The following is a 12,082-nucleotide window of genomic DNA, read 5'->3' as shown; positions in this document are numbered from 1 at the left end:
AGTATGCACCGCAGTCGTAGATTTTTCTTCGAGACGGCGTGGTTCGAACACGAGGGTTTCTGCCAATTGGTCACGAACCGTTGGACCTTGATTGGTAACCAGGTGGGGTGCCAATGAGGACCAGTAGAGTTCTGGTCCTCTGCGGCTGCGGCCTTGCGGGCTTTCCTCAGGGGTTGGGGGGCCAACCATGGTAGCGAGTCCAAAAGGGAAAGGGAACGCATTGTGGAAGAAATCGCGCGTCTTGACGCGCAGGCCGATGTTAGACCTTTCTCTGGTGACGAATGGGAGCACCGCTACTCCCTGGAAAACCAGGTCTTGGCTATCCTTAGAGCGGAGGAGGAGTACTGGCGTCGTAGGGGCGGCGTCAAGTGGGTCGTGAAAGGTGACGTCAACACCGGTTACTTCCACGCGTACGCCAACGGCCGTAAACGCAAGAGTACAATCCTAAGACTCCAGTCGGAGCACGGGACTCTGGTTTCCCAATCTGAAATCGTTAAGCACATCTTCGATTTCTTTGTAGAGCTGTTGGGAACAGCCAAAACGAAAGGTTTAAGTCTTAGGGAAGACTTATGGGGCTCGGCGGAGCGTGTGTCTCAACAGGAAAATGATGCCCTAATGGTGTCCTTTACGCCTCAAGAGATTGACTTAGCGCTAGCTGGTATGAAGAACGACACGGCTCCAGGCCCGGATGGCTGGCTGGTAGAGTTTTTCAAAAGGTTTTGGCCGCTCCTTACAGACCTTTTCCAAGCTATTATTAACGGCTTTGCCCTTGGTACGGCTGACCTTTCGAGACTCAATTATGGGGCGATTTGTCTGATCCCCAAGGTCAAAGGGGCGGATTCAATCAAGTTGTTCCGTCCGATCACGCTCATAAACGTCCCTTCAAGCTATGCGCCAAAGTTTACGCCTCTAGGTTAGCGCCGGTTGCCCAACGAGTAATCCATAAGAGCCAAACCACTTTCCTTAAAGGTAGAAACATTCTTGAAGGGCCTATTGCTCTCACGAAGATAATCCGCGAGTTAAAACGAACACGTGGACAGGGCGTTATCCTCAAGCTCGATTTTGAAAAAGCATACGACCGCGTAAACTGGGAGTTCGTGCGGGAGGTCCTCCTCAAAAAGGGTTTTGAGGCAGGGTTCGTTCACCGGATCATGCATCTGATCTCGAGTGGCAACACCTCGATTATTGTCAACGGCGAAATGGGGAAGTTTTTCCATAATAGGAAAGGGTTAAGACAGGGCGATCCCATCTCCCCACTCGTCTTTAACTTTGTGGCTCAAGCATTGGCAGCTATGCTGTCCAAGGCCAGGGAGGCCGGTCATGTTAAGGGACTCGTCCCACACCTCATCCCGGGTGGTGTGACTCATTTACAATATGCTGACGATACCTTGCTTCTGTTTAAGCCCGACGACCATAGTATCGCATCGATTAAGCTTTTGTTACTTGCCTTTGAGATCCTATCCAGACTCAAAATAAATTTTCTTAAAAGCGAGGTCATTACCATGGGGATGGACGACCATCAAAGCTTTCGAGTCGCAAATCTACTTAATTGTAAGCTTGGGAGCTTTCCAATTAAGTACCTGGGGCTTCCTATATCTCACCGCAAACTCTCGATTTTAGAGTGGGAGCCTATGTATGGGAAAGTGGCCAATAGGGTAAGCCCGTGGCGAGGGCGGTTTATGTCTTCTGTGGCGAGGCTCATTTTAACTAACTCGAGCCTCTCTTCCCTTCCCCTATTCACTATGGGGATGTTCTTACTAGCCGATGGCATGCACGCTAAGCTAGACACACCGCGATCCCGGTTCTTTTGGGAAGGAGCTGGCATCAAGCGGAAATACCACCTGGTAAAGTGGGCGGTTGTTTGTAGGCCAAAAAAATTTGGAGGATTGGGAATCCTAAACTCCAAACTAATGAACGTCGCCCTCCTGTCCAAATGGTGGTGGCGACTTTCCCAAAACGAGACGAGTCCCTGGGCTCAGTTGCTAAAAGCCAAGTATTTCCCGAATGGGAATCCCTTCAGAGCCTCGGCCAACAGCTCCGTGTTTTGGAAAGGGATCCAAGCGGTCCGGCCCGCATTTGCTATTGGGGCCAAATTTCAGATTAGCAATGGCCAATCCACTCGATTTTGGCTCGATCATTGGCTGGGCGCCTCTCCCTTTTGGCAAAGTCATCCCAACTTATTTCGGATCGCCACTAACATCAACATCTTAGTGGGGGAGGCAGCTCGTACTGACCCTCCAGCGATTCACTTTATGCGGGCCCTTTCCAACGCCGAACGAGAGTCATGGGTCGGCCTAGTTCATCAAATTGGTGCCAACCATCTAGGGACGGGCGATGATTCGGTAGAATGGAGCTTGACAGCTTCCCGGAAATTCTCGGTTAAGTCCTTATACAACAAGCTAACTGAAGGGACAACGCTTGATATAGCTAGGGGGCTGTGGAAGGCAGGCCTGCCCCTGAAGATTAATATCTTCATGTGGCAAATGTTCAGGAATAGGCTGCCCATGTCGGATAATGTGGCCAAGCGTAATGATCCGGCTGATGGTACTTGCACTGTGTGCGGCCTAGGTGAAGATGCAAACCACGTCTTTTTTAGATGCCACCTGGCCAGGTTCGCGTGGAGTGCAGTTAGGGAAGCTTTCCACACGAACTGGAACCCAGCCTCGGGGAATGACTTGATATCCATCCTCAAATCCACGAGAGGGACCAGTAGTAGAATCGCTTGGCGTTGCGTAGGGCGGTACTCTGGGCTATTTGGACGACGCGCAATAAAATTACGATTGAGAAAAAATTCCCTAACCACCCTGTCAGGGATATACCCCGCGGTATGACCCGGTCGGAAGTATGACCCGGCCGGACTTGGCGCTTCACCGTGACCCGCCGGAGGACTGGAGACTCACGGGTCTGGCGGCTCACGGATGACCCCGACGGCGGGTCAGATAGAAGACTAGGCCCAAGGCCCAGATGGCCGGCTCATGTGATGGTGGGCCGGCTTAAGAAGAAAGGGATGACGAATATTTCCTTTACAAGGAAGCAAGACCCGGACTTGTAATTAACTTGTAAGAGAAGATAGACTAGTCCTAGTCCTACTAGGACTCCACATGTAACCCGCCCCTCCAACTTATATAAGGAGGGGCAGGGCTCCCCAAAGAAGAGGAGGCAAGAAGAAACAATCTCTAGGGCTAGACACAAAGAGCCGGTTTACCGGCGACACTCTCGTGATGATAATGAGACCTAGCCTCAAACAGCATGTAGGGTTGTTACCGGATGATGTTTCCCGGGGCCCGAAGCTGTCTAAATCCTTGTCTTGTGCGTTGATCCGCCTGCGTCTCTCATCCCAATCAGCCCCTCTCAAGCTATTACATAGATGCACCGGCCTCACGACTAAGTCCTTACACCTAGGACATCTGACGTGTTAATTCCACGACAGTTGGCGCCCACCGTGGGGCGTGCACACGGTGGTGTTGAGTTCTTGGAGGGATTTTTTCAGGGATCGAGAAGCTCGCGATAAGCCGGATGAAAAAGAGCCGGCGCAGAAGGTAACATCATCAACTATCAGTCAAAGCGATATATACAAGATCTTAGATCAAGAAAATTAGGGCAGCGTTTATGCGCCAACACACGAGACCAGATGCGTATATGCAGAAGGAAAATACAAGTCATCGGTTCAATCCGATTTGCAGCGAAACCGAGGGTTGGACCCAGGCCCGATCATCGTATCAATGAAAGACAGACGTGACGAAAAGAGTAGCAAAAATAAAGTCAATGGGATCTGTCCATGTACAGAACTGTGGGGTCGATGGCATCCAACCACACGGGAATTATTTAGCTTGGCACGGATTTCGAGCAAGTTCAGTGAATCTACCATATGAAGCTACTAGTACGATACGGATCGGACTTTCCTCGGCTTACTATATTGAGCAAATCAACAAGTTATTCCGATTCAGACGGCCGGACGATCATCAATGGGAAGTCGGATCGGTCTTTTTGGTGTTTTATGGAAGGAAACTGAGATATCTCGCAAGTTTTCTGTTTTGGTTTCGTCGAGCTCGCCGATGCAGCCTGAGCCGGCGTCGTCTCCGCTGGCCTCGACCGAGCCGCCACCTCGCACTGCTACAGCTGCTGCCTTGGGCTGGGCCATTCTTATGGCCGCTACTAAACCGACTCGTTTCCCGCCACGGGTCGCGAGTGTCATCGCCTGCCGCGGCCACGAGCCGGCCCACCTTTATCGCTACGGCCCAAAAAAAAACTCAGGACGCCAGACAAAAACTCCAGATTTGACCGGTCATTGACTCCTCTCAGGAAGACCAAAAACAAAGCATCAACTGGTACACCATTGTCCACTATGACGTACGGAGGCACTAGTACAGAGTGTTAGTCCAAACTTTAATTTTTACCATCAGATGTCACGGCCGCCGAGGCATATCACTAGTTGCAAAAAGTTGCTACACAGCAGAATACACCGATCTAAGCCGGATTGCTAGCGCATTAAAAAAAGGAATGGTCAAACCAGCCACGACCCGGAGGGAGAGTTGGTTGTAGGGCACAGACTCGCACTGTCTCCGAGCCGCAGGAGCAGGCTTCGGATCGCCGCAGGCCTCTTCAGCCGCAGAATACATCAGACGACTCGCCCGTCCGCGCTGCATTGCAGCACCACAAACGACTCGCCCGCCCGCCCTCGCGATCGGTTCACGCGTCCGCATCGGCTCACAACGAGGAGGACAATTTGCTCGTCCGCACCGGCTTACAATGCCGCGGCCGATTCATCTGTCTGCTCCTGCGGCCGATTCACCCCCCGCGGGCGACTCGCCCGTCCGCACCGGCTTACAGTGCCGTGGCCAGCTCATCTGTTGCCCGGGCGAATCAGGTGATATTCATCCAAGTTTGTTCTTAACACATAGTATTTTTTCAAAGAGCAGCTTATCTTTGCCTTGGTCTGCACTATTGTTGATGCAGGACATGTGGTCACTACGTCAAAACAAACATGGTTGACTCGCTCGCGCCGGTTTACAGCGCCGCAGCCGGTTCATCTGTTTAAGCTGCCTCTGACGCCTCGAGTCGTCTGTTCCATATGTCTATTGCGGCCGGGTATACATCGACACACCAGGACTGCACCTGTCTTCATGAGCGGATTATTGAATATGAGCGAGTCACTACTTGGGAAGCCCGGTTTTTTCTTCCAACAGTTTGGAGGAAAATTGTCATGTGTTATCAGCCGCCGTCGGCATTGGACGGCTCAATGGGCATGCGCACAAATCGCCGCCACTACAGTTTGGTTAACTTCAAAACATCCAGTTGGAAGGAACCATTGGCCGAGTTGCTGACACGGCTCATACGGGATCATTTATAACCCGCCGCAGTCACCTCAACCTTCTGTGGATACACATCGTGTTATCAACACCAATGATATACAAGTTATGCCGGTTTATATCACGGTTAAATATGGAGAATCTCAAGCCAACTCCTCGAGTCATCTTGAGACTCGGGGGCTACAGTGACATGACTCGGGAACCCCGGGTCGTTGGAGGGAATGATAACCCGGTTCCGGAGGCTGCAACCATATTGATGAAACTTTAAAGGCCGTCAGAAAATTGCCGGTTCAAATAAAGATTCCGGTTTAAAATCTGGTTCAAGAGATATCTTTCTCCCGCAAAGTTTTGAAGCTCTCAAATCCGGTTCAAACATCCGGCTCAAGGTAAATTTGTATCTTATAAAGCTTTGAAGCTCTCAATATCCGGTTCACAAATTTCCGGTTCAAAAAGAGGTTATCTCTCGCAAAGTTCGAGTTCTCAGGAAAAATTAAAGGGACCAAAGAGAGTCTGTTACAAAGCACAACTCAAATATAGGTACCCTGCTTTAATGACCATTGGGAGCTGATCGTATTCGAATTTAGCTTAACCCTTTTTGGTGTGACCCTGATCGTATTCGAATCAGAGTCGTTAAATATTCTCATGATCACTAGGGGGCTTCCTGTTCAAACATAGGTCGTATTCGAACCAAAGAGAACATAGCTGTCGGTACCCTTTTGATTGGCACACTGCCGAGCTCACTAGGGGGCTTCTTGATCGTATTCGAATCATAGCTCAACCCCTTTTGGGAACCGACGTGGATCGTATTCGAATCAGCGTCGTTAAACAACTCTCTAGATCATTTGGGGGCTTCCTGTTCAAACATAGGTCGTATTCGAACCAAAGAGAACATAGTTGTCGGTACCCTCTTGATCGGCAACGCCAAAGCCACTGGGGCTATATGATCATATTCGAATCTTAGCTTAACCCCTGTGGGACGGTTTTCTGATCGTATTCGAATCAGAAGCCTCAAAATTTTTGAAGTCTCTTTTTGCAAACAATTTTTGGATTTTATTTGAAGCTTTTTGCTCATATCTGAAGCATATATATATGTGGTTTCTATTTAAACCCGGCTTGATTTTCGATGATAAGTCACCAGCTTATGACAATCATCATCTATGTGGAAGCATTGGCTTCTAAGGATTGGGTTATCACACTTATTACACAGGTATCATAAGCCGGCAGTACAATTTAATATCACAGGTATGATATTGTTTATACATGATTATGTTTAAACTGGCCCTGGCTATGGACTTTAAGCCGCCGGTATGTTTTGAATTGCGCCATTGGAATCATGCGTGTATCAAAGATTGGGTTATCAACCTTATTGTGCAGGTCATATAAACCGACAATGCAAATTCAATATCACAAGTATGATATTATAGTTATGTTTCAAAGTTATGATTCATAACAGGCTTATCTGTGACTCCTTTTTTACACATCAGTGGTCATATGTAAGATATTATGGCCCGCCCTGCGGTAAACCGCCAAGGGTTCTTGTGATCTACTTGTGTGTAGGATAAGACTACATTTGGGTAGTTACCCGCCCGGGCTTTTGACATTAAGTCGCCAGGGCGTATGTTGTTTAAACTCTGTGCAGGATTTGCAGAACTATGACTTATATAAATATTTAAGTCCAAGCTCATCATTAAAATTGATGCTTCAGAATGATTATCCGTTCTGGATTTTCTCAAGGGATATAGGCCACCGGATTACAAAAATTCCGGCTTATAAGGAATGCGCATTAAGTCGTCATCGGCCAAGAGCCGCCAGGTATTTAAACTCTGGATTTACTTGTCAACCGATGAGGTATTCAAATCTTTAATAGCCAAAACTGGCTGGATTTTCATAATGATATTGAATGATTGAGGTTTTCATACCGGATTATATTATTCAAATCTTGAATAGCCATCATGGCTGGATTTCTATTGTGATTATCAATAACCAGTGTTATGATTGAGGTTTTCAAAGTCGCTTTAGCGCAACGGCTATTATTTTTATCAATGGATATGATTTATTCTACAATGAAAGGAATAGTCCCGAGTCGCTGCAGGCTTACAACCGGCACTTGGGGGCTACATTATTCAAATTGATATTACATCAAATATGCAAGTCCCATGTCACTGCCAGCATGCACCATGGCACTTGGGGGCTAATGCAAAGTCATTTTTTGCTCACCTCATTGAAGACCCGACTCATCACATCGTAATGAGCCGGCCCTTGGGGGCTACACGTTACTGCTCAAATTTACATCATCATATTTACAAAGTCTCTGCTCATTATTACATAATGACCCGACACTTGGGGGCTAATGTATATTGCTCTCTGCTGAAGACAATTCTAGGATGACCCGGCTACACTACTATGACTATAGCCGACTCATGGGGGCTACACAACTGGATTTTATTTAAAGCCATGGTGATAAGTTCCGGATTATTCATGCTAATTAAACCGGCTCTTGGGGGCTACAGGTAATATGGATATAAGGGAGAAATATCTTCAAATTCTCAGTTTTGAGTAAATCAGATTGAACTGGTGTCTGCAAAAATCATAAACCGGCGTCGGCGACAATTATGACTTGGCATCATCTATTTATAACCCGGCAATTTTGGTACTCATAAACCGGCAAGTTTTATATCTTTAAGCCGGCTGAATATAAGTTGAATATTTGAAGACCAATATTTTTGTCAAGTCAGAGTATTGAAAGCCGACTCAAGTGGATTATCTTTTACAATATTTCTCAACAAGAGACCAATGTCAGCAAATTGACTCTGAAGCTGGCCTGTTGACCCAGATTTTCAAAGGAAGTATCTAGATTTTTTGCATTGGCAAAATTTGAACATATCTGCTAAAGAGATTTGCTATGAGATTATGGACACATATCAAGAAGGAAGATGACAAGGACTTAAGGATGATCAAGTGCCGGCTTACAAAGAATATTTAACCCGGAACACAACCTGTCAAATTTGTTCTTGTGTTTATATTGCAGATTAGTTTAACATGAATAAATCCAAATTAAACTGGGGGCTAATGTCGGGGATATACCCCGCGGTATGACCCGGCCGGAAGTATGACCCGGCCGGACTTGGCGCTTCACCGTGACCCGCCGGAGGACTGGAGACTCACGGGTCTGGCGGCTCACGGATGACCCCGACGGCGGGTCAGATAGAAGACTAGGCCCAAGGCCCAGATGGCCGGCTCATGTGATGGTGGGCCGGCTTAAGAAGAAAGGGATGACGAATATTTCCTTTACAAGGAAGCAAGACCCGGACTTGTAATTAACTTGTAAGAGAAGATAGACTAGTCCTAGTCCTACTAGGACTCCACATGTAACCCGCCCCTCCAACTTATATAAGGAGGGGCAGGGCTCCCCAAAGAAGAGGAGGCAAGAAGAAACAATCTCTAGGGCTAGACACAAAGAGCCGGTTTACCGGCGACACTCTCGTGATGATAATGAGACCTAGCCTCAAACAGCATGTAGGGCTGTTACCGGATGATGTTTCCCGGGGCCCGAAGCTGTCTAAATCCTTGTCTTGTGCGTTGATCCGCCCTGCGTCTCTCATCCCAATCAACCCCTCTCAAGCTAATACATAGATGCACCGGCCTCACGACTAAGTCCTTACACCTAGGACATCTGACGTGTTAATTCCACGACACACCCCGCGGATGTGATCTTCAAATGCCATCTTTTTTTACAGACGTGGACTCCGCTGGGGAAGGAGCGCGATGCTGAGCGCATGTCGGAGGCCATGGCGCGCATCAAGACTATCCAGGTGATGGCTAGACAAGACCCGCCGAGTCGATGAAGCTTTTGGAGTCTTTAAGAGAATGATTTATGTTAGCTAGGTCTCCAGCGTTAGATGTTATGGCTGGTTGTATTGATGCCTTCACGTTGAACCTTCTTTTTGTTTCGATGCTGTCCTGGATCGAACTGTTTTTTTTTTGCTTCTCCTTAGTTGTAACCTAATGAACCTGGTGCCTGAGGGCTTTATTAATTTAAAGCCGGACGCGTCTAGCGTCTTCGTTCCAAAAAAAAGCATCTTGTACACTCCGGCCACCTGTTGCAGCGCGCTGCCAGCTGCGGCCTCTCCGGCCGCGTTCCCGGCACCGTCCACGCCACCGCCGTTGCTCCATATGCTGATCTTGGGCTGCATTTCGTTGACCGCGCCGGCGTTGATGCGCGCCATCTCGGCGTACACGCCGCCGTCGATCATGATGTAGTCCCTGAGCGCGTGGTAGTTGCCACCGAGCGCCTGGAGCATGGACGCCACGTACTCCGTCTTGGCCTTGCCCACCAAGCCCACGGACTCTGCCTCCTTCTGCTTGGCGTAGAGCTTGGCGTCCTCGGCCATCTTCTGCTCGAAGAAGTGCGCGTCGGCCTGCGCCTTGCGCGCCTCCGCCACCCTCATCTGCTCAAACAGCTTTGCCTCCGCCGCCTTCTGTTCTGCCTGCTATAGAGTTGTGCATTTGATTCTTGAACCTACAAGCACAAGTCATAAAACACACACACACACACGTAAAGATCAACGGAACCTGTATATGCATGCATGCATGCAAGCGAGTACGCGTAGTATACTACTGTAGTATATGTATACATGTACGTTACTTACCTGTGTATCGTAGTGCACGGTTGCCTTGCTGAGCTGCTCGGCCTTGAGCTTCTCGGTCTGGCGCATGGCGTTCTTGCGCTCAACCTCCATCTGGAGCTCGGCCTCGCGGATGGCGACGGCCTTGGCCGCCTCGACCTCGGCCTGCTTGTCCCACCCGGCCTTCTTCATGGCAAGCTCGGCCTTGGCCGCGGCGATCTCCGCCGCCCTTTCATTCTCGAACACCTGCACCTCGGCCTTCACCTTGGCCTCCTCCTTGAGCCCTTGGCCCTGCTGCCGCACCGACAGCACCTTGGTCTCCGCGTCCACCTTTGCCGCGTTCTGCCGCGTCAGCCCCTCCCTCTCCTTGGCTCCCACCTCTCCCTTCATCCGGGCCTCCGCCACGTCCACCTTGGCCTGGTTCGCCGCGTCCTGCTGCGTCTTCTGGCCGAGGTAGGAGAAGTACTCGTGCCCCGGCACGTCCACCAGCTGCTTCACGTTGGCGTTGTAGATGATCAGGCCGAACTGATTGAGCTCGAGCTGCACCCGGTTGAACACCTTCTCCTTGAACGTCTTGGTACCCTTGAAGATCTCCTCCATGGTGAGCTCCGCGGCGAGCACGCGGGTCTCGCCCTCGATGATCCCCTTGACGAGCTCCTGGACGTGGCTCCTCGAGCTGTGCAGCGGCGCGATGAGCTTGGAGTACAGGAGGAGCTGCGCCTGAAGGTCCTTCCTGTCCGACTCCTCGCCCCCGGCGGCTGTGATCTTGGGGCCGATGGTGAAGACGGCGGGGAGTATGAAGGGCAGCTTCTCGGCGCTCATGGCGTGCACCTCGAACTCATAGTTCACCGGCGAGATGCTGAACTTCTTGCACTGCTGCCCCACAAAAACCCACGCCTTCTTGGCGAGCTTGACGTCGTCGATGCCCCAGCCGGTGATGGCCAGGTACTCCGACGCGTCGGCCACCTGAAAGCTAGCCATCTTCGATCTCCTCCGCTAGCTGGTCCTTACTTTGCGATCTACGTACGGCGACAACTACCTTCCTCCGAAAGCAAAAAGGCAAATCGGCGAATTGCGGTGATGAATCTAGTTTGGCGTGTATATATAGCCGGCTGTTGCCTGATGATGGATACGAATCACGCAAACAACAACCTACCGGATATATACAGAATCCGGGGTATCACAAACATAGTCCATCGATCTCTAATAAGCGACTAATTCAAAGATACACGCCTGATGGAGTAGTGCATACGTAGGACACTCAGGCACTCCGGAAATTAATAGGGGCTGCCTCTTGTTGGTTCAGGGAATCTAAAAACCATCACGCACGTTCATATAGTAGATAGAAAAAGAATTAAAAAAAAAAGGGATAAAAAACGGAAACACTAACACCCAAACGTGTGGACGTTTTCCAACTCGCCCACACGCCTGGATCGTCGTTCACTGGCTTTTGCACAAATCTTGACACGAAAAGATGGATTTGGTGTGCCACGTAGGACGGGGCTGGTGCGTGGGCGTTGGAGAGTTTGCCCACACGCCCGCACCACGCTGTTTGCCAGCTGCGCTGTGTGGGCGAACTAGTTTTTGCCCACACAGCCACCACCTAGTTCATGCGCGTGTGGGTGAACTGCTTTTCGCCCACACGACACTCCTACGTTGTGGATGGCAACTGCAGTTACGCGAACTTGGCAACTGCAGTTACGCGAACTTGGCAACTAGGTAAACACACATGGCAACTGTGATTCTTTGCTAGATGGCAACTACAGTTGCGCGTGCGTGGCAACCAGATAAACACACATGGCAACTGTGATTAACAATACATGGCAACTATAGTTGGACCACACGTGACAACTAGGTAAACACATGGCAATTACTGTTTGACCATATGTGGCAAGTAGTCAATCACACACGGCAACTACAGTTTGATTACATGCGGCAACTACCATAAATTAGACATGGCAACTATACTTAGCCAAAACAGATAGAGTTGTCATGCTTTTACAACTACACTTGCCATCCCGGATAAATATATATGCCAACCAGGATGGCAACTAAATCGTCATCCCGCGGGGTACCTAACGTAGTTGCGCCAGGACGTGTGGGCATTTTTGCTTCGTGCCATACGCGCGGGGTGGAGATGAGTAGTAC

At 49.6% G+C, this 12,082-nt stretch overlaps 1 protein-coding gene across 1 annotated transcript; it reads right to left on the bottom strand.

Moving 5' to 3' along the window:
• Nucleotides 1-9,050: 9,050 nt before the first annotated feature.
• Nucleotides 9,051-10,915, bottom strand: LOC109738115 (flotillin-like protein 2). Its single transcript, XM_073509572.1, has 2 exons — nucleotides 9,959-10,915; nucleotides 9,051-9,796 (listed from the first exon to the last, which is right to left on the bottom strand). Exons 1-2 carry the CDS (start codon nucleotides 10,913-10,915, stop codon nucleotides 9,236-9,238), a joined length of 1,518 nt encoding a protein of 505 aa, XP_073365673.1. The 3' UTR covers nucleotides 9,051-9,235.
• Nucleotides 10,916-12,082: the final 1,167 nt, after the last annotated feature.

This window comes from Aegilops tauschii, chromosome 2 (assembly GCF_002575655.3).
Source record: "Aegilops tauschii subsp. strangulata cultivar AL8/78 chromosome 2, Aet v6.0, whole genome shotgun sequence".
NCBI lineage: Eukaryota > Viridiplantae > Streptophyta > Magnoliopsida > Poales > Poaceae > Aegilops > Aegilops tauschii.
Note: the sequence above shows the minus strand (reverse complement) of the source record. Positions and strands in the feature narration are given on the sequence as shown.

Coding starts and splice junctions, on each gene's coding strand:
- LOC109738115 (XM_073509572.1), bottom strand. CDS start 10,915: ATGGCTAGCTTTCAGGTGGCCGACGCGTCGGAGTACCTGGCCATCACC. Junction 9,797..9,958: donor CCGTGCACTACGATACACAG/GTAAGTAACGTA, acceptor ACTCTATAGCAG/GCAGAACAGAAGGCGGCGGA.